This window comes from Hyla sarda, chromosome 4, assembly GCF_029499605.1.
Source record: "Hyla sarda isolate aHylSar1 chromosome 4, aHylSar1.hap1, whole genome shotgun sequence".
In the NCBI taxonomy this organism is placed as follows: domain Eukaryota; kingdom Metazoa; phylum Chordata; class Amphibia; order Anura; family Hylidae; genus Hyla; species Hyla sarda.
Window position 1 is genome coordinate 183,611,856 of NC_079192.1, and position 21,899 is coordinate 183,633,754.

The window sequence follows — 21,899 nt, forward strand, 5'->3', positions numbered from 1 at the left end:
CCTATATGGACTTCGCGGATGTTTTCTGCAAAAAACAAGCTGAGACTCTACCTCCTCACAGGCCTTATGATTGCCCTATCGACCTCCTCCCGGGTACTACTCCACCCCGGGGCAGAATTTATCCTCTCTCTGCCCCAGAGACTCTTGCCATGTCCGAATACGTCCAGGAGAATCTAAAAAAGGGCTTTATCCGTAAATCATCCTCTCCTGCCGGAGCCGGATTTTTCTTTGTGTCCAAAAAAGATGGCTCCCTACGTCCTTGCATTGACTACCGCGGTCTTAATAAAATCACGGTTAAGAACCGCTACCCCTTACCCCTCATCTCTGAACTCTTTGATCGCCTCCAAGGTGCCCACATCTTCACTAAATTGGACTTAAGAGGCGCCTATAACCTCATCCGCATCAGAGAGGGGGACGAGTGGAAAACGGCATTTAACACCAGAGATGGACACTTTGAGTATCTGGTCATGCCCTTTGGACTGTGCAATGCCCCTGCCGTCTTCCAAGACTTTGTCAATGAAATTTTTCGTGATCTGTTATACTCCTGTGTTGTGGTATATCTGGACGATATCCTAATTTTTTCTGCCAATCTAGAAGAACACCGCCAGCATGTCCGTATGGTTCTTCAGAGACTTCGTGACAACCAACTCTATGCCAAAATTGAGAAATGTCTGTTTGAATGCCAATCTCTTCCTTTTCTAGGATATTTGGTCTCTGGCCAGGGACTACAGATGGATCCAGACAAACTCTCTGCCGTCTTAAATTGGCCACGCCCCTCCGGACTCCGTGCTATCCAACGCTTTTTGGGGTTCGCCAATTATTACAGGCAATTTATTCCACATTTTTCTACCATTGTGGCTCCTATCGTGGCTTTAACCAAGAAAAATGCTGATCCCAAGTCCTGGCCTCCTCAAGCAGAAGACTCCTTTAAACGACTCAAGTCTGCCTTTTCTTCGGCTCCCGTGCTCTCCAGACCTGACCCTTCCAAACCCTTCCTATTGGAGGTTGATGCCTCCTCAGTAGGAGCTGGAGCTGTTCTTCTACAAAAAAATCCTTCCGGGCATGCTGTCACTTGTGGTTTTTTCTCTAGGACCTTCTCTCCAGCGGAGAGGAACTACTCCATCGGGGATCGAGAGCTTCTAGCCATTAAATTAGCACTTGAGGAATGGAGGCATCTGCTGGAGGGATCAAGATTTCCTGTTATTATCTACACCGACCACAAGAACCTCTCCTACCTCCAGTCGGCCCAACGGCTGAATCCTCGCCAGGCCCGGTGGTCTCTGTTCTTTGCCCGATTTAATTTTGAGATTCACTTTCGTCCTGCCGATAAGAACATTAGGGCCGATGCTCTCTCTCGTTCCTCGGATGCCTCAGAAGTTGATCTCCCTCCGCAACACATCATTCCACCTGACTGCCTGATCTCCACTTCTCCTGCCTCCATCAGGCAGACTCCTCCAGGAAAGACCTTTGTTTCTCCACGCCAACGCCTCGGAATCCTCAAATGGGGTCACTCCTCCCATCTCGCAGGTCATGCGGGCATCAAGAAATCTGTGCAACTCATCTCCCGCTTCTATTGGTGGCCGACTCTGGAGACGGATGTTGGGGACTTTGTGCGAGCCTGCACTATCTGTGCCCGGGATAAGACTCCTCGCCAGAAGCCCGCTGGTTTTCTTCATCCTCTGCCTGTCCCCGAACAGCCTTGGTCTCTGATTGGTATGGATTTTATTACTGATTTACCCCCTTCCCGTGGCAACACCGTTATTTGGGTGGTCGTTGATCGATTCTCCAAAATGGCACATTTCATCCCTCTTCCTGGTCTTCCTTCTGCGCCTCAGTTGGCTAAACAATTTTTTGTACACATTTTTCGTCTTCACGGGTTGCCTACGCAGATTGTCTCGGATAGAGGGGTCCAATTCGTGTCTAAATTCTGGAGGGCTCTCTGTAAACAACTCAAGATTAAATTAAATTTTTCCTCTGCATATCATCCCCAGTCCAATGGACAAGTAGAAAGAATTAACCAGATCCTGGGTGATTATTTGCGACATTTTGTTTCCTCCCGCCAGGATGACTGGGCAGATCTCCTTCCATGGGCCGAATTTTCGTATAACTTCAGGGTCTCTGAATCTTCCTCCAAATCCCCATTTTTCGTGGTGTACGGCCGTCACCCTCTTCCCCCCCTCCCTACCCCCTTGCCCTCTGGTCTGCCCGCTGTGGATGAAATTTCTCGTGACCTTTCCATTATATGGAGAGAGACCCAAAATTCTCTCTTACAGGCTTCTTCACGCATGAAGAGGTTCGCGGATAAGAAAAGAAGAGCTCCCCCCGTTTTTTCCCCTGGAGACAAGGTATGGCTCTCCGCTAAATATGTCCGCTTCCGTGTCCCTAGCTACAAGTTGGGACCACGCTATCTTGGTCCTTTCAAAATTTTGTGTCAAATTAATCCTGTCTCTTATAAACTTCTTCTTCCTCCTTCTCTTCGTATCCCTAATGCCTTTCACGTCTCTCTTCTCAAACCACTCATCCTCAACCGTTTTTCTCCCAAATCTGTTCCTCCCACTCCTGTTTCCGGCTCCTCGGACGTCTTCTCGGTCAAGGAAATTTTGGCTGCCAAAAAGGTCAGAGGGAAAAATTTTTTTTTAGTAGACTGGGAGGGTTGTGGTCCTGAAGAGAGATCCTGGGAACCTGAGGACAACATCCTTGACAAAAGTCTGCTCCTCAGGTTCTCAGGCTCCAAGAAGAGGGGGAGACCCAAGGGGGGGGGTACTGTTACGCCGAGCGCTCCGGGTCCCCGCTCCTCCCCGGAGCGCTCGCTTCACTCCCTCCGCTGCAGCGCTCCGGTCACGTCCTCTGACCCGGGGCGCTGCGATCCTGCTGCCAGCCGGGATGCGATTCGCGATGCGGGTAGCGCCCGCTCGCGATGCGCACCCCGGCTCCCCTACCTGACTCGCTCCCCGTCTGTTCTGTCCCGGCGCGCGCGGCCCCGCTCCCTAGGGCGCGCGCGCGCCGGGTCTCTGCGATTTAAAGGGCCACTGCGCCGCTGATTGGCGCAGTGGTTCCAATTAGGGTTTTCACCTGTGCACTTCCCTATATTACCTCACTTCCCTTGCACTCCCTTGCCGGATCTTGTTGCCTTAGTGCCAGTGAAAGCGTTCCTTGTGTGTTCCTTGCCTGTGTTTCCAGACCTTCTGCCGTTGCCCCTGACTACGATCCTTGCTGCCTGCCCCGACCTTCTGCTACGTCCGACCTTGCTTCTGCCTACTCCCCTGTACCGCGCCTATCTTCAGCAGCCAGAGAGGTGAGCCGTTGCTAGTGGATACGACCTGGTCACTACCGCCGCAGCAAGACCATCCCGCTTTGCGGCGGGCTCTGGTGAAAACCAGTAGTGGCTTAGAACCGGTCCACTAGCACGGTCCACGCCAATCCCTCTCTGGCACAGAGGGTCCACTACCTGCCAGCCGGCATCGTGACAGCTCTGTTTTGTAACAACCATTAACAGTTTATTGGGTATTGAATTGGATCTTATATATTGAAATGTTGGGGACTACAAAGAACCAAATGGAGGTGACTATAGTAAGACTAGGTTTCCACACACATTTTTTCTGGGATTTTTTGGAAAACCACCACTGAAGTATTTGAGCCAAAGTTAGAAGTGGATCTAGTAGGAGGGGGAAGTATAAGCCATTCTGTTATAGTTCTCATTCCCTTTGAATCCACTTTTTGCTTTGGCTCAAAAGCTGCAGTGGCAGTTTCCCCCCAAAAAATGGCAGAAAAAAATTTGTGTGGAAACCTAGCCTAAAGGAGGACTATAGTAAGACTATAAATAATTTTTTTATTTTTATTTTTGGAGGAAAAATCTGCTGTGAAATCTGCATGCAGAATTCCAAGGCACACTGTGGGATTTCAGAATGCAGCTTTTCACTTTGTTTCAGATTTAGCCATTGTTTTGAAAGGGAATTAGACCATTCATTGGGGTTAAAGGGGTACTCCGGTGAAACACTTTTTTTTTTTTTAAATCAACTGGTGCCAGAAAGTTAAACAGATTTGTAAATTACTTCTATTAAAACATCTTAATCCTTCCTGTACTTATTAACTGCTGAATACTACAGTGGAAATTCTTTTCTTTTTGAAACACAGAACTGTCTGCTGACATCATGACCACAGTGCTCTCTGCTGATATATCTGTCCATTTTATGAACTGTCCAGAACAGCATATGTTTGCTATGGGGATTTCCTTTTACCCTGGACAGTTCCTAAAAATGGACAGAGATGTCAGCAGAGAGAACTGTGCTCATGATATCATCTGACAGCTCTGTGTTTCAAACGGAAAAGAATTTCCACTGTAGTATTCAGCAGCTAATAAGTACAGGAAGGATCAAGATTTTTTAACCCTTTAAGGACCGGGGTTTTTTCCGTTTTTGCATTTTCGTTTTTTGCTCCTTGCCTTTAAAAAATCATAACTCTTTCAATTTTGCACCTAAAAATCCATATGATTGCTTATTTTTTGCGCCACCAATTCTACTTTGTAATGACGTCAGTCATTTTGCCCAAAAATCTACGGTGAAACGGAAAAAAAAATCATTGTGCGACAAAATTTTAAAAAAAAACGCAGTTTTGTAATTTTAGGGGGCTTCCGTTTCTACGTAGTACATTTTTCGGTAAAAATGACACCTTATCCTTATTCTGTAGGTCCATACGATTAAAATGATACCCTACTTATATAGGTTTGATTTTGTCGTACTTCTGGAAAAAATCATAACTACATGCAGGAAAATTAATACGTTTAAAATTGTCATCTTCTGACCCCTATAACTTTTTTATTTTTCCATGTATGGGGCGGTATGAGGGCTCATTTTTTGCGCCGTGATCTGAATTTTTTATTTTTGTATTGATAGGACTTATTGATCTTAAATGATATAAAAAGTGACCAAAAATGCACTATTTTGGACTTTGGAATTTTTTTTGCGCGCACGCCATTGACAGATCGGTTTAATTAAGGATATATTTTTATAATTCGGACATTTCCGCACGCGGTGATACCATATATGTTTATTTTTATTTTTATTTACACTGTGTTTTTTTTTTTTATGGGAAAAGGGGGGTGATTCAAACTTTTAATAGGGGAGGGGTTAAATGATATTCATTCACTTTTTTTTTCCACTTTTTTTTTTGCAGTGTTCTAGCTCCCATAGGGACCTATAACACTGCACACACTGATCTTCATCATTGATCACTGGTTTCTCATAGGAAACCAGTGATCGACGGTTCTGCCTGGATCTCAGGCACTGAGCAGTCATTCGGCGATCGGACAGCGAGGAGGCAGGTAGGGGCCCTCCCGCTGTCCTGTAAGCTGTTCGGGATGCCGCGATTTCGCCGTGGCTATCCTGAACAGCCCACTGAGTCAACCGGCAGCTTTTACTTTCGCTTTTAGCCGCGCGGCTCAGCTCTGAGCGCGCGGCTAAAGGGTTAATAGCGCGTGGCGGGTCCCGGCTTCACTATGACGCCAGGCCCCCCGTTATATGATGCGGGGTTACTGTGTAACCCTGCGTTATATCACGGGAGCAGGACCAAGGACGTACCTGTACGTCTTTGGTCCTTAAGGGGTTAATAGAAGTAATTTACAAATCTGTTTCACTTTCTGGCACCAGTTGATTTAAAAAAAAAAAAAAAAGTTTTTCACCGGAGTACCCCTTTAATCTCTGTCCAGGCTGTTCATTGTAGCATCTGCATGGCTACAAGGGCAAAGAACTGGCATGTTAGCCTATGTTCACATAGCAGAATGTCTGCAAAGAATTATGCATGAAAATTCAGCAGTAAATTCCACAGAAATTCATTGTTCATCCACATTCACTGTTCAATTCCTGCAGCGGAAATTCTGCAGCAGAAATTCTGCAGTGTGAATGGGACGGTTGAATCCCATTAAAGTGTATTGGCTATAAATTCATGCAGAATTTTCATGTGGCATTGTGGCATTTCATGCAGAACTTTTGGCATGGGAACATAACCTTACTTCTATTTTCACTGTAATTCATACTGTGAAAACAATGGATTGTGGATTCCATGCAGTTTCAGGTAGGTTTCAATCCAAAATCTGCAGGAAAAAACTGAATGTGAACCTACTCAAATATTATAGGCTCTAAAAATGTTACCTTACAACTGTGATAGAAGAAGAAAAGTGATGTTAAAGTAGCAATAAATCCTGACAACAAGAGTTTAAAGATGTTTTTGTCTAGTTTTTTTTTGCTCATATTATGTACACTAACCACCACTAGTACTAGAGTTATCTGTTTTATTTAAGCACAACTGCATCCATGCAGTTCATTGCTGGATGGTGGAATTATTTTTTTTTAAATAAACTGGTGTCAGAAAGTTAAACAGATTTATAAATTACTTCTATTAAAAATTCTTAATCCTTCCAGTACTTATTAGCTGCTGAATACTACAGAGGAAATTCTTTTCTTTTTGGAACACAGTGCTCTCTGCTGAATCATGAGCACAGTGCTCTCTGCTGACATCTCTGTCTATTTTAGGAACTGTCCAGAGCAGTATATGTTTGCTATGGGGATTTTCTCCTACTCTGGACAGTTCTTAAAATGGACAGAGATGTCAGCAGAGAGCACTGTGCTCGTGAATCAGCAAGAGTTCTGTGTTCCAAAAAGAAAATAATTTCCTCTGTAGTATTCAGCAACTAATAAGTACTGGAAGGATTAAGATTTTTTTTTATAGAAGTAATTTACAAATCTGTTTAACTTTCTGGCACCAGTTGATTTAAAAAAAAAAAAAAAAAAAAAAAAAAAAAGGTTTTCCATCGGAGTACCCCTTTTAAATGTGTCAGAAGAAATGGCAGTATAGGCAGAGTGCCAATTACAGTGATCAATGCGGGCTCTAGTGAAAACCAGTGACACCTCCTCTCCCTGGCACGCCCTTATAATCTACCACACAGGTCCAGTGGATCCACTACTACCCTGAGTGCTACTGCCTACTGCCGTGAGTCTTACAGTAAGATCCGGCCATGGATCCCATTTCGGATGTTTCCTCCAGCGTGGCTCAACAGTCGCAGCAGTTAGCCCGTCAGGCGCAACAACTTAATCAATTGTCTGCCTTGATGCAACAGGTCCTTGCCGTACAGCAGCAACAACAGCAACTGCATCCTGCTCCTGTTTATCCACCTGTTCCTGTAGCTCCTTCCGGATCCAAGCTTCATTTATCTCTACCTACGAAGTATGAAGGTGATCCCAAGTTGTGTAGAGACTTTGTGACACAGTGTTCTATGCATTTGGAGCTTATGGCAGATCAGTTCCCGACGGAGCGAGCTAAAGTTGCATTTGTGGTCAGTTTATTGTCTGGAAAGCCTTGGCCTGGGAAACTCCTCTCTGGGATCGGAATGATCCGCTCTCCTCTAATCTGTCGGCCTTCCTGGCAGAATTCCGCAGTGTATTTGAAGAACCCACACAAGCTTCCTCTGCTGAGATGGCTCTACTCAACCACTACGCGGTTCAATTACGCACTCCTGAACTGGCTTGGAAGGACAAGGCCTTGTGTGCTACATTTAAAAAAGGATTGTCCAGTGGAATCAAGGATGCTCTCGGTGCACGAGATTCTCCGTCTACCCTGAGTGAACTTATCCATTTAGCCACTTGTATTGATGTGCGTTTTGCCGAGAGGCAGGAAGAACTTGGTATGGAAAGAGAACCTGCTAGAACACGGCAATATCCACCCGTGTTCCAACATCACCTCTACAGTCTTCTTTGCCTCCTGCCGAAGAGGCTATGCAAGTGGACCGCTCTCGCTTAACGCAGCAGGAAAGATCCCGTCGACGCAATGAGAATTTGTGCTTATATTGTGCCAGTCCGGAGCACTTTCTCAGAGACTGTTTTATACGTCCTCTGTGTCCGGGAGAATGCTCGTATCTAGGACAAACGAGAGAGACGACCCTAGGTGTGAATTCAAGTTCTAACCACTTCGGTCCAAGTTTTTACTCCTGCTAAGACTTCTTTTGTTGCCTCTGGCTTTTTGGACTCTGGTTCCACTGGGGACTTCATTGATGCCTCCCTGGACAATAAACACCAGCTTCCAGTGACTCAGCTTGTTAATCCCTTGTATATTACCTCTGTTAATAGACAAATCCTAAACTCTACAGTACTATTCCGCACAAAAACCCTCGTTATGCAAGTAGGAGTCTTGCATAAGGAAAACATTTCTCTGTGCCCCCACAATGTACTTTGGAGCTTCTTCTCAGTCTTCCATGGCTTCAATGTCATACTCTGCAACTCGACTGGAAATCTGGTTAAATCACACACTGGGGACAGTTTTGCCAAAATCACTGTCCTGTGCCAATCCAGTCTCAAGCTGTCTCTTCACCTCCTCCTATGGCTGGTCTTCCTCTTCCATATCAGGACTATTCAGATATATTCTGCGGAAAACAGGCCGAGACCCTTCCACCGCATCGTCCTTAAGACTGCCACATTGACTTACAGCCTGGAACCAAGCTTCCTCGAGGAAGAATCTACCCTTTATCTGTATCTATTCCAGAGACTCTAGCCATGGCGAAATATATCCAAGAGAACCTCCAAAAGGGATTTATCTGAAAATCCTCCTCACCTGCCGGAGCTGGTTTCTCCTTTGTAGGGAAGAAGGATGGTTCTCTCCGTCTTGTATTGACTACAGGGACCTTAATAAGATCACAATCAAAAATCGCTATCCCCTACCTCTGATCTGGGAACTTTTTGATCGTCTTAGTGGTGCCAAGATCTTTTCCAAGTTAGATTTGCGAGGAGCACACAATCTTATTTGTATCCACAAGGGAGACGAATGGAAAACGCCCTTTAATATCCAAAATGGACATTTTGAGTATCTTGTGATGCCATTTGGTCTCTGTAATGCTCCAGCTGTATTCCAAGAATTTGTTAAATGGACACTGTCACCAACTTTATTTTTTGATATGTTGTAGTACTTATGTACTACAACATATCTCTAATATACTTTTATTATTATTTTTTATTAAAATGCTTTAATTAACATTTGAAAACCGGCCACTAGGGGTCTCCCTCCTAGTGGCCGCTGCAGCCTGGCGTGACGTCACGCCTGAAAAAGGACTGATGCGGCCGGGCATCGGTCCTTTTTCATTCAGCCTGCGCTCGCTCCCTGCCTGTCAATCAGACAGGCAGGGAGCGAGCGCATTGGCTCCCCGGCCACTGACTGGGAGGCCACTCCTCCCGCACATCGCCGCCGCCGCCACGTCGCCGCCGCTGTCCCTGCATGCCCGCTGCCGGACTCTGCAGTAAGTGTAATGAGGGAACGTGGTATGCGGGAGGGGGGTTTGTGATGGAGGGAATGGGGTATGCGGGGGGGATTGTGATGGAGGGAACGGGGTATGGTGCGGGGGGAGGGGGACGGAGGGGACGGGCTAGCGCCGCATGTAACTAACCAATAGTTTATCTACACAGGGTGCCTCCAGCTGTTTCAATACTACAACTCCCAGCATGCCCTGACAGCCAATAGATGTCAGGGCAGGCTGGGAGTTGTAGTGGTGAAAAAGCTGGAGGCACCCTGTGTAGATGAACTAAGGGCGGAAGTCCCCCCAGCAGGCATCAGTGACGTGGTGCCTGCTGGGGAAGTCTGCCTGGTAGTGAGCACACTGCCAGGCAGACAAAAGGCATTTTTAATATAGTAAAAATAAAAATTAAAAGCAGGGAGGGGGTTAGGGATAGATTGGCAATAGGCAGGGACAGGAAAAAAAAATAGGATGGTGGGAGCTACCCTTTAAAGACATCTTCCGAGACCTGCTCTACACGTGTGTTGTCGTATACCTTGATGACATCTTGATTTTCTCATCCAATTTGGAGGAGTATTGCTCTCATGTCCATCTGGTTCTACAGCGCCTACGGGAGAATGATCTTTACACCAAACTGGAGAAATGCCTTTTCGATCTAGTCTTCCGTTCCTCGGTTACATTGTTTCTCATCAAGGCCTATAGATGGATCCTCACAAACTGACTGCGGTATTGGAATGGCCTCTATGGGCTATTCAACGCTTTTTGGGGATTTGCCAATTATTGTCAGTTCATTACACATTTCTCTTCCTTGGTTGCCCTGATAGTGGCTCTCACTAAGAAAAACTCTAACCCCAAGACTTGGCCTACTGAGGCCGAACAGCATTTGCCTCTGCTCCTGTGCTTTCAAGACCTGATCCTGAGAAACCCTTTGCTTTGGAGGTTAATGCTTCTTCTGTAGGAGCCGCTGCCGTTCTTACCCAGAAAAACTCCAAGGACAAGATTGTAACCTGTGGTTTCTTTTCTAAGACTTTCTCGCCTGCAGAGAGGAATTACTCTATTGGAGATCAAGAACTCCTTGCTATTAAGCTTTTCTTGGAAGAGTGGCGACATTTATTAGAAGGTTCTTCTCATCCGGTCAGCATCTATTCAGACCATAAGAATCTCCTATATCTCAGGTCTGCTCAGTGAATGAATCCTCGCCAGGCTAGATGGTCTCTTTTCTTTTCCAGATTTATTTTCTTCATTAATTTCCACCCTGCTAATGTCAGAGCCGATGCACTTGCCAGGTCCTCCGATGTCGTAGGATTGGACTCCACACCAAGGCATATTATTCCTCCAGAGCGACTGATCTCGGCAGCTCCTGCCGATCTTCAGCAAGTTCCCTGTGGGAAATCCTTTGTACCTGTTAAATTGAGATGTAAAGTCTTGAAATGGGGACATCCTTCTTTGCTGGCTGGTCACCCTGGAATACTAAAGACACTTCAACTAATCTCCCGGCATTACGGTTGGTCGCATCTTGAATGCGATGTCTCCGACTTTGTCCATTCCTGTGTTACCTGTGCCCATGACATAGCTCCTCGGCAGAAACCTGCGGGACTCTGGTCTCACATAGCTATGGACTTTATTACCGATCTGCCTCCTTCCTGTAATAACACGGTCATCTGGGTGGTGGTTGATCGATTTTCAAAGATGGCTCATTTCAATCCACTACCATGTATTCAATCTGTTCCATAGCTGGCAAAGCACTTTCTTCAACATGTTTTTCGTTTCCATGGCCTTCCGAATCATATCGTCTGGGATCGTGGAGTGCAGTTTGCTTCCAAGTTCTGGCATGCTCTCTGTTCCTGTCTTGACATCAATCTGGATTTTTCCTCTGCCTACCACCCTCAGTCCAACGGTCAGGTGGAGAGGGTAAATCAAATCCTGGAGAGTTATCACCGTCATTTTTGTTTCAGCCCTACAGGATGACTGGGTCAACCTTCTACCTTGGGCAGAATTCTCTTACAATCATAAGGATTCTGAGTCTACAAGGACTTCTCTGTTCTTTGTTGTTTATGGTCATCATCTTTGTTCTCCTCTTCCTATTCCAGTCTCCTATGGTGTGCCAGCTGTTGATTAACTTGTCCAAGACTTCTCTTCCATTTGTCAACAGACTTGGAATTCTCTGTCTCAAGCCTCTTCATGTATGAAAGCCCAGACAGATAACAAAAGAAGACCTACTCCGTCCTTTTCTCCCGGTGATAAGGTGTGGTTGTCCTCAAGATACATCCATTTCAAGATTCCCTGCGACAAGTTGGGATCCCACTTTCTGAGTCCGTTTGAGGTGTTGCGGAGAATTAATCCGGTCTCCTATAAACTTCATCTTCCTTCTTCTTTACATATTCCTAATTCCTTCCATGTGTCTCTCTTGAAGCCACTTGTGGTCAACCGTTTTTCACAAAAGAATGTTGTACCCTTGCCTGTCTCTGGTTCTTCGGATGTCTATGTAGTTAAGGAAATTCTTGCCACTAAAACCGTGAGAGGAAGATGATTCTTTTTGGTTGACTGGAAGGGATTTGGTCCAGAGGAAAGATCTTGGGAGCCGGAAGAGAATATCCTGGACGGTGGTTTACTCCAGAACTTTCTGTGCCCAAAAGAGAAGGGGAGACGAAAGGGGGGGGGACGACTACTGTTATATGCTGCGCTCCGGCCAGACACGATGCGTCCGCATGCGAATCTCAGCCCGACACTCACCTTCCCAGTCTGTTGTCCCTCCGTACCTCTCGCAGCGCCGACGCCTGTGCCCCCACCTCCTAGGGCACGTGCATGCCGGAGCTTTTAGATTTAAAGGGCCAGTGCACTTGTAATTATCACTTACACCTGCACCTTTTCTATTAGTATCTGCACCTCTCACTTACCGCTGCCGGATCTTTGTTTGCCCTAGTGCCTGAAAGAAAGCTATTCTGTGTCTTGCCTTGCTGTGTTCCAGACCCCACTATTCCGTGACCAGACACCTGCTGCATATAGAACAGGCTCAGGTTCTGAGCCCACTCTATATTCAATGACTACCGAGTGCAGCAAAAAGGTGTATTGGCGGTCATTAAGAGGTTAAATTAATATTTATAAATGTAACAACAAATATATTGGTAAGTAGGTACCATGGTACAACAAGTTTGCTAAATGTCTCTAACTTTCTAATGGCTACACAATTAGACTGGGTGCAACCCTTAAAATTATGTAAGGTCCTGTGTTTTAACCCTTCATCCAGGGTTATTGAGAGTTCATGATATCAAAAAATATTTCAGTGTTGTGGAAGAAATATTATATATAGTTGTGTTATTGATCAGAGTATTACAAATTCTAGTTTAATAGACCTTCTACTGATATGTCTGTTAACTTTAATATACTTCAAGTTAATCAATTACAATTCTTATGGCGGTTTAGCTCTTTGTGTGACATCAAAAAGGTCAACTGACTTTCAAAGATTAACCCTTTCCCAATTGATGCCATGTAGTCTAAGAGTACATCCACATAGGATGGAAATGTTGTAATATTTAGCAATTAGAAATTGAAATTCATATGAGTTTTTGGTGAGGATTTACTACTGATGATGTGGATTTGCAGTGAATCTGTAGCAAAAGCATTGCAGGTCAGTTTCTGTTCAGATTCCGCATGGATTTTTTCCTCAGAGTGTGGATGAGAGTTATTAAAATCCAGATGAAAAATTAACAGTAAAGACCAGATCGCTTGGGGATGGATAAGCGCTTTCTCACACAGATTGGGTGCGGGAACACAAATAGCAACAGAACAAAGAAATTCCAGCAAAGCCTCATGTGCCGCTTCAAAGAGGAGAAAAAAAACTTGATGCCCTTGCGCTAAACATTCTGGATTTTTTTAAATCTTGTTACCAGAGTCTCTAATGGGCTTAATAAAAGACAAAATTTGATTTAACATTATGTTTAGACACTCTGGGGAAGATTTATCAAAACCAATGCAAAAGAAGAGTGGGGCTTTTGCCCATAGCAACCAATCAGATTGCTTCTTTCATTTTTCCCAGGCCTCTTCAAAAAGGAAATAAGCAATCTGATTGGTTGCTATGGGCAACTGCACCACTCTTTCTTTACACAGATTTTGATAAATCTCCCCCTCTGTGTATTATCCCAACTTTCCGTTTCTGCTTTTAATGGCTATGTTCTTCACACACCAGAATTTCTGCATGGAATTCTGCATAAATTCTGCATGAAAACTTCAATGGAATTCCACTGTCCCATTCACACAGCAGAATTTCTGATGCAGAATTTCCGCTGCAGGAATTCCATGTAAGTGAATAGGGAATTAATTTCTGTGGAATTTACTGCAGAATTCCATACATAAATTCTGCCGTGTGAATATAGCCTATGTTCACACATGGAAATATCCGCACAGAAAATCTCTGTGCGGACATTCCGCAGACTGAGGGCACCGACATAACATGATGCAATGCATAACATAGACAGCAATGCATTTTGTGCAGAGTCCACAGAAAGAATGCACAGGTTCATTCTTTCTGCGGACACGGAAATCAGAAATTCTGCAGCAGAAACATCTGGCACGGAAATTCTGCTGTGTGCACCACGCAGCAGAATCCTGTTGAATTCAATAGGACTTTGCTAAAGCGGAATCTCCGTGCAGAATTCCCCATGGAAATTATGACTTGTGAACATAACCTTAGGCTATGTTCACATGGCGGAATGTCTGTGCAGAATTCCGCTGAAAGATTCTGCACGGATATCCTGCTGCTACAGAGTCCTATTGATTTCAATGGGATTCTGCTGCACTGTGCACATGGTGGAATTGCATGTTCCCGAATCTGGCTTCCGCAGAAAGAAAAGGCGTGTCTATTCTTTCTGCATATTGTGCTCGGAAATGCTTTGCCGTCTATGAGATGACACATTCCGAGCAGTCCTGGCGCCTGTCAGAACTTTCAAATGTGCAGAATGTCTGCCCGTGTTTTCTGGGCAGATATTCTGCACATTTTCCTAACATTTGAACATATCCTTATCCCACACACTTGTGGAATAAGCAATTATATTTGTATTTTTTTTATATTGCTTTATTATATCTACATGGTATGACTTTTTGTAATACTTTGTTCTATGTTTCCTTCTAAATTATGTCACCTGTGTCAGTGTAGGGGAAGTGAACGTGGCTTGCTACTGCCCTCCCTCCCTGTTGGTTTGTACTGTATGTTATATACCTATGACTAAGGGATATAATTAACTTGGAATGCGTCAAGTTTTTTCCTGTATGTGGTTTTATAAGCTATAATAAATCTTTGGAGCTGCATGCCTTTCCTTAAAATACCCAGCGTATCTGCTTTATTTACCTTAAGTATTTCCGTGAATATGACATCATAAATGCATCATCTTATGTATCTATATATACTCATATACTTGTATATATATATATATATATATATATATATATATATACTTATGTATCTATATTTTGTGTAATTATATATTTTTAAAGGTTAAACTCACCTTTTCCTTCACAAAGTCCACAGTTTGGTATGTGTGCATAAGGCTGTAGGTCTTCTTCACTCTGTCCACAAGAGGGCCATCCTAAAATAAGTGGTGAGATAAATATCTCTATTACATGGCTTCTGAAAAAGGAGCATTGATGTAGGAGATGATTCTCCCTACATTTTAAGGGTACGCTGATATGTGCATACTGTATTTCGCAGCAGATTTTCCGCTGCAGATTTTCCGCTGCAGATTTTGTTACCATTGACTTCAATGAATTTGCAGAATATCAGCAAATCTGCCACTATTGCAGATTTTGAGCTTACCCATTTAAATCAATGGTAGCAAAATCTGCTGTGTATTTGCTGCAGAAAATCTGCAGGGAATTGCCTGTGTGAACGGCAGATTGAAATCAATGGGCAGCAAAATCTTCTGCAAAAATAAGGACATGTTAATAGAGCCCATGGGTATGTTCACACGGGCAGGTTATGAGCATGTTTCCTGCTGCAGGTTTGAGCCGCTGCAGGTGTTCTGCAGCTGATTTTTCAACACATTGAAGTCAATAGGTAGGAAAATCAGCAGGAGAAAATCTGCAGACACATACGAACGTGTAAACATACTCTGAGGCTAGGAAGACACATTACAGATACACTGCAGGTTTTCAACAGCAGAAAATGTGCCAAAGGCAGAAGTGGGTTCAGCTTGAAGGTGTTATACTTCACCCTTCCAACTGAATCATCTTCTGTTTTTGGCACATTTTCTGCTGGCGAAAATCTGCAGTTTATCTGCTACAGTGCACATGCAAGATTTCAACAGCCAAGCTGTCTTTAAAACAGGGAGAGGGCAAAGAATCAGAGGGGAGAGGCGTGCAGCATAAGGGTACGTTCACCTGAGCGGATTCCCAGCATGTATTACGCTGTGGATCCACTGCTGAAGGACCGCTGTATGCTGCCTTTACAGGTGCCTGCTCGGAGCGGCAATCCGTCGCTATGAGCATACACACTGCGATGTGGGAGTTGCCGTGCGCGTGCGCATGCGCAGTATACTTGCACATCGCGGCAGCTCTCGGCATTGCTCATAGAGCAGGGGTAGCTGCCGTGAAGTGTGCGATTACACCGCGCATGCGCAGCGACTCGCACGTCACTTCAGTGTTTCTGCTTGTAGTGGAGTATTGCCGCTCCGAGCAGGCACCTGTAAAGGCAGCATACAGAGGTTCTTCAGCGGCGGATCCGCAGCGTAATATGCGCTGGGAATCCGCTCGTGTGAACGTACCCTTAAAAGTGCGTTTTTCACCGTATTTAGGGCACTGAGAAAAAGTGAAGGTATTACTTTCATTAAGACTTCTATGACACTGGTGGTAGTTCAGACAAAACGGCATTACTTAAATAAAAAGTAAAAATGATTTGGACATGAAAACAATAAAGGGTTCTTTACAGTTAGAGTAGTCACACTGTAGAATGCCCTAGTCCAAGAGGCAGATGTTATACCAGCATTTAAGAAAAGGAAAGATATATATCTAATGACAAATGACAATGAGGATTAGAATTAATTTAGCAATGAATGAACTATAATTGATTGATTCATAAATGGATGACCTTGATGCCATGTGTCTGTTTTCATTGTGATTTCACCATGTAACTACAGGGCTACTCCGGAGGCAAAACATGTTTTCAAATCAACTGGTTCCAGAAAGTTAAACAGATTTGTAAATGACTTCAATATAAAAATCTTAATCCTTCCAGTACTTATCAGTTGCTGTATGCTGCAGAGGAATTTGTGTACTTATTTCCAGTCTGACAACAGTGCTCTCTGCTGCCACCTCTGTCCATGTCAGGAACTGTCCAGAGTAGGAGCAAATCTTTATAGCAAACCTATCATGCTCTGGACAGTTCCTGACATAGACAGAGGTGTCAGCAGAGAGCACTGTGGTCAGATAGAAAATAACAACTCAACTACCTCTGGAGCATACAGCAGCGAATAAGTACGGGAAGGATTAAAATTTTTAACTAGAAGTAAGTCACAAATCTAAAGAACAAGGTAGGTGTGGAGGTCGACACTACTGATTCAGTCAGGGGTACTGGTGGATGGGAGGTACAGGTGTATAGTCTCGTAAATCCTGTAATCCACTAAAGAACAAGCAACAATGTCCAAATAGTCCCAAAAGAGAGGAAAAGATGGCACTTCGCAATGTGGATACAAAAATGTAGATTTATTCACTCACATGAGTCAGCTGGTTACATCGGTACAAGGAGGGAGCAGACAGATTGGAACAACATCCGTTTCGCTGCAGACCGCAGCTTCTACTGGTTTCTCATGTGGAACCAGTAGAAGCGGCGGTCTGCCGTGAAACAGATATCGTTCCAATCTGTCTGCTCCCTCCTTGTACCGATGTAACCAGCTGACTCATGTGAGTGAATAAATCTGCATTTTTGTATCCACATTGCGAAGTGCCATCTTTTCCTCTCTTTTGGGACTAATTTACAAATCTGTTTAATTTTCTGCCACCCTTTTCCCTATACACTTACTATTGGTGCTAAAAAGTTAAGAATGAAGTATTAAGTTATATCTAGCAATCTTAAGTTATATCTAGCAATATCTAGAATCTTCTAAAGCAAGTAAAATCCCACTCAAATGTTGTTTTGTTGTATTGTACTCACTTTATAATTTCTGTACTGATGATTTTCAGGCTCTGGCCGATAAGTAAAAGATGGATCCTGTAGAGACAAAATTGTCTTGTATCATCAACTTTGCATTATCTGTTTGAGTTTTTTATTTTTATTTGAACTTGTACAATTATATTTAAAACCTACAATGGCAAATGATGGCCCCATTGGCTGGATATCTTTGAAGCCCAAGACTTGCATCTTCAGAGCACAAGACTTGCCTGAGACTAAAGCGTTCAGGAGACATATTTGCCAGAAGTCCTATGCAAGTCTGTGGGACTGTCGGCAAATACATCTCCATATCACTAGTCTCAGGGCAAGTCTCGGGCTCTGAAGTTGCTGGGAACAGATTTCCTGCCACAGGGACCATCATTGGAGGTAGAGTTTAAGGCATAGATTTCTGCTCACATTTGGATTGGATTCTCCCTCAAATTTGACTAGACAAAAAGTGCTGTATGCTTCTATTTTTCCAGGCAAAAGAACTGGCACCTTTTGGATACCATTTGGAAATCACTGGGTACAATTGGGCACCAGACACGCAACACAAAGATTGCGTGATGTCACACATAATATAAGTGCAACACAAAATCCAAATCCATCTGCAGCCCCAGCCTTACAATGAACCCAGCTCTGGCTTCCTTTATAAAGGAAAACCAAGATGTCAAGTGTATAGAGACCCTTTGTTTTTCTTTTGTTGCTAACTAAAATATGATCCCATTGCATTCTCTGCATAAGCTTATTGAAATTCATTAAGATAATTGTATTTCAAATTCATTAACAAAAAGAATATGTTAGGTGTTGTTATACATAGCACTTTCATAATGTTAAAAAACACACTTCAAAGAAAAACATGTAAAGAGTAGTGTTTAGCATTGATTAAAAATACAAAAGGCATGTACATTTTTCTAAATGCAGGTTTTGGAATTTGACACCTTGTTCACCCGTACTAAACAAAATAAACAGGGTTATAGTGCGGGTGACCCTGATTAAAAAGAGGTATAACTTACCCCGATCGGTGGTCTGGTTCCAGAAAACCAGACTGTATACAGGTACCATTACTAATATCCAGGCTCAAGTCCTGCAGGAACGTGAGGGAACTGAGTTCCTGCACTTTTTCCAGAGCAGGAACACCCTTCCCATTAGCAGGAGTTCTACAGGGCCAGCCCTTGAGTGGAAATCTTGGGTAAGTTCCTGCACTTTTTTTTCCCAGGACTTGACCCCTGAAGGTGGGAGACGGTATACCGAGTTTGTCTGCCTCTGTCTGCACCCATATACCTGCCCACCTTATAAATATTCATAGACCCTTCGCTCATGTGAGTACAAGGTGGGGGGCATATGAAAGCAGAAGGGACTGAGGCAGGGAAGCTCTGTATACCGACTACCACCTTTATTGGGTGGCGCAGGGTGCGGGGGATTAGCAATAGGGAATGTATACAGCCTGGATCTCCTGAACTGGAGTTGTACCTCTTTTTAATAAGGGTTAATTAGGTTTAAAAAAAAAGGTCTTTAGCATTTTGGAATGCATTTAGAGGGAAATTGACAACTTGTTCACTCGTACTAAACCAAATAAACAGGGTTATCGTCCAGGTGAACAAGGTGTCAGTTTCCCTTTAAATGCATTCCAAAAATGCTAAAGACTTTTTTCCCCCCGTTTTGCTTGGCATATGCCTATACATTTAGCTAGATAAAATAATATTGAAATGGATATTGTAATGGAGGATCAGCCGCAGTCATGCGAACGACATGATGATTGGCACAGGTGACCTTAAGTATACTAGATTTGTACTAAATGCACAAATATGGCCTCAATTTGTTATTACTAAATTACATCATCAAACAGAACAAGGAGCTGGTTCCCAGACCTTATTGATTTTAGTTGTTTCTCTTTTCTGTAAAAAAACAGGAGTCCTGTGTTTGAAAACAATGAAACCTTAGTCCACTGAACCTGTGACTGAACCAGGAGGAAGAAATTATTAAGCCACTGCTTTATGTTGTGTAAAAGTCACATAATAACTTACATATTTGATACATTTCTTGACAGTGGAAAAATATTTCAAATGTTGAAAACTATTGTTTTGTTACCATAGAAGCACAATATTTGACACAAACACTGACCTTATTTAATCTATTATATATTCTTCAGTAATCATACCTATGTGATGCATTTGGGAATACTTCCAGCAAAATATTCATATTCCAGCAACATATTCCACAATGCTGTATTTACATACAAACAAATGCAGATGACACCAATTTACATGGCAGTATGTATTTAAAAAGATGTAGATTGTTCCATAGTAAGCCTAGACTCAGTATTGGTTAGAGAGCTAGCACCACTACTACTACTACTACTACCAAAAATGTATCAAAACTGCTAAAGGATATGAAGTTGTAAAGGATAAGAACATTATGGTATTATCTTCATTGGTTCAGCAATGTTTGACCTTCCATAAAAATAAGATTTTATAAAACATCTATTACCAAATGTATCCTTAAAGTTTTAGAGATTTGGAGGCACTCACCAGCTGAAGTACCTTCATGCTTTGGGTTTCCTGTGAGAGAAATGGGAACGTGAAGAAGACAGGGATGCACAGAGGAAAAACAAGAAAGAATTATCCTAATTTATTTGCATGATTATGTAAGAGTGACAATGACCAAGCAATAAGTGACCCTTTAACCAGAGTAGGGTAGAGGTAGGGGTGTTTCTGCTGAATCTTCCAAGCCAGCCTGGATGAGTGATTAGAAGTATAACCCTTTCAGGTCATTAATAGTGAGCAATATCAAGTAGAATCATTTTAAATTCAGACTACCATCTCTATATCTACCATTGAGTTGAAATAATAATAAATAACCAAATTTCGGGCCTTGCGATGGTCACTGCTCCAGACTGCATTGCATTGTCCTAGGATTGTGAGAGATGGGGGCATAAGGGGCTGTCTTTGAGAGATGAGGGCATAAGGAGCTGTCTGTGAGAGATGGGGGCATAAGGAGCTATCTGTGAGAGATGGGGCATAAGGAGCTGTCTGTGAGAGATGGAGACATAAGGAGCTGTCTGTGAGAGATGGGGGCATAAGGAGCTGTCTGTGAGAGATGAGGGCATAAGGAGCAGTCTGTGAGAGATTAGGGCATAAGGAGCTGTCTGTGAGAGATGGGGACATAAGGAGCTGTCTGTGAGAGATGGGGACATAAGGAGCTGTCTGTAAGAAATGGGGACATAAGAAGCTGTCTGTGAGAGATGGGGGCATAAGGAGCTGTCTGTGAGAGATGGGGACATAAGGAGCTGTCTGTAAGAAATGGGGACATAAGGAGCAGTCTGTGAGAGATGGGGACATAAGGAGCTGTCTGTGAGAGATTAGGGCATAAGGAGCTGTCTGTAAGAAATGGGGACATAAGGAGCAGTCTGTGAGAGATGGGGGCATAAAGAGCTGTCTGTGAGAGATTAGGGCATAAGGAGCTGTCTGTGAGAGATGGGGACATAAGGAGCTGTCTGTGAGAGATTGGGGCATAAGACACATATGGGGGCATAATACGCTGTCTGTAAGAAAGAGAGCATAAGGAGCATGAGAATTGTGGCGGCCACCGCATTCTTAAGAACTTTCAATGCAGATCTTTTAACCCTTTTATAGATCTGTGCCTCCATGCTGTTACGGAGCTGGATGTGGATCCTCTAACCTGTGTGGCTGATGACTCAGACAGTATAGGGAAGCAGAGTCTAAGGTGCCGCTGGTCTTCACCAGAGCCCACCACAAGGCAGGATTGCCTTGCTGTGGCAGGCAACACCCAAGTCGCTACCCCCGATATGGCTCGACCACACAGGTAGCTGGGCAAGGTGAGGTACCGAAGGATAAGGCAGTAGCTTAGTCAGACGTAGCAGAAGGTCAAGACAGGCGGCAAAGGTGCAAAGTCAAATAACATAGCAGGAAGGTCTGGATACACGGATAAGGCAAATAGGGAACAAGGAATGCTTAATCTCAGGCTAGTGGCACTGACTATCCGGCAGGGAAGAGGGGGAGGTGCAGGAATTTATAGACAAGTGTCAGGTGTGTGACATAATTATGGATGCACTGGCCCTTTAAATTTCAGAGCTCCGACGCGCGTGCACCCCTAGGGGATGGGGACACGCGCGCCGGAGCTGAGAAGCAGCAGCGGAGGAGTCAGAGGAGCATGGTAAGTGACGGGCTGGGACTCGCATGCGTACGCGTCCTGCGATGCGAATCCAAGCCCCGCCGACAGCAGAGGCAACTGGCTCGCGGCCGGTGTGTGCGGCCAAAGCGTGATCCTTAACACACACAATCCTGTCTCTGAGCTCTAAATGCATTTTTTTCCTTTTGTGGCTTATTTTTTGCTCTGATATACATTGTCAGCTGTGAGACCTTAAATAGACAGGAGTGCGTCTTTATAAATCATCTCCAATCTACTGAACTCCAATGATGGTGTAGAAACATCTGAGATGATCCAGAGAAATTGTAGACTCCCTCCTGT

General features: G+C 43.9%; 1 protein-coding gene across 2 annotated transcripts in view; it reads right to left on the bottom strand.

Annotated features, from left to right (window-relative positions):
* The window catches only part of MIOX (myo-inositol oxygenase), a 50,879-nt gene extending 30,849 nt beyond the window's left edge, over positions 1–20,030 (bottom strand). The window contains exons 1-3 of one of the 2 annotated variants that reach the window (XM_056573045.1): positions 19,940–20,030; positions 17,412–17,468; positions 14,773–14,853 (exon numbers count right to left, since the gene is read on the bottom strand). In XM_056573045.1, the coding sequence (XP_056429020.1) occupies positions 14,773–14,853; positions 17,412–17,468; positions 19,940–19,957 (156 nt within the window). In that variant the 5' untranslated portion in view covers positions 19,958–20,030. Of the gene's footprint in view, positions 1–14,772; positions 14,854–17,411; positions 17,469–18,424; positions 18,510–19,939 lie in introns of those variants that run through there. The other variant, XM_056573046.1, reaches the window with a different exon arrangement.
* Positions 20,031–21,899: the final 1,869 nt, after the last annotated feature.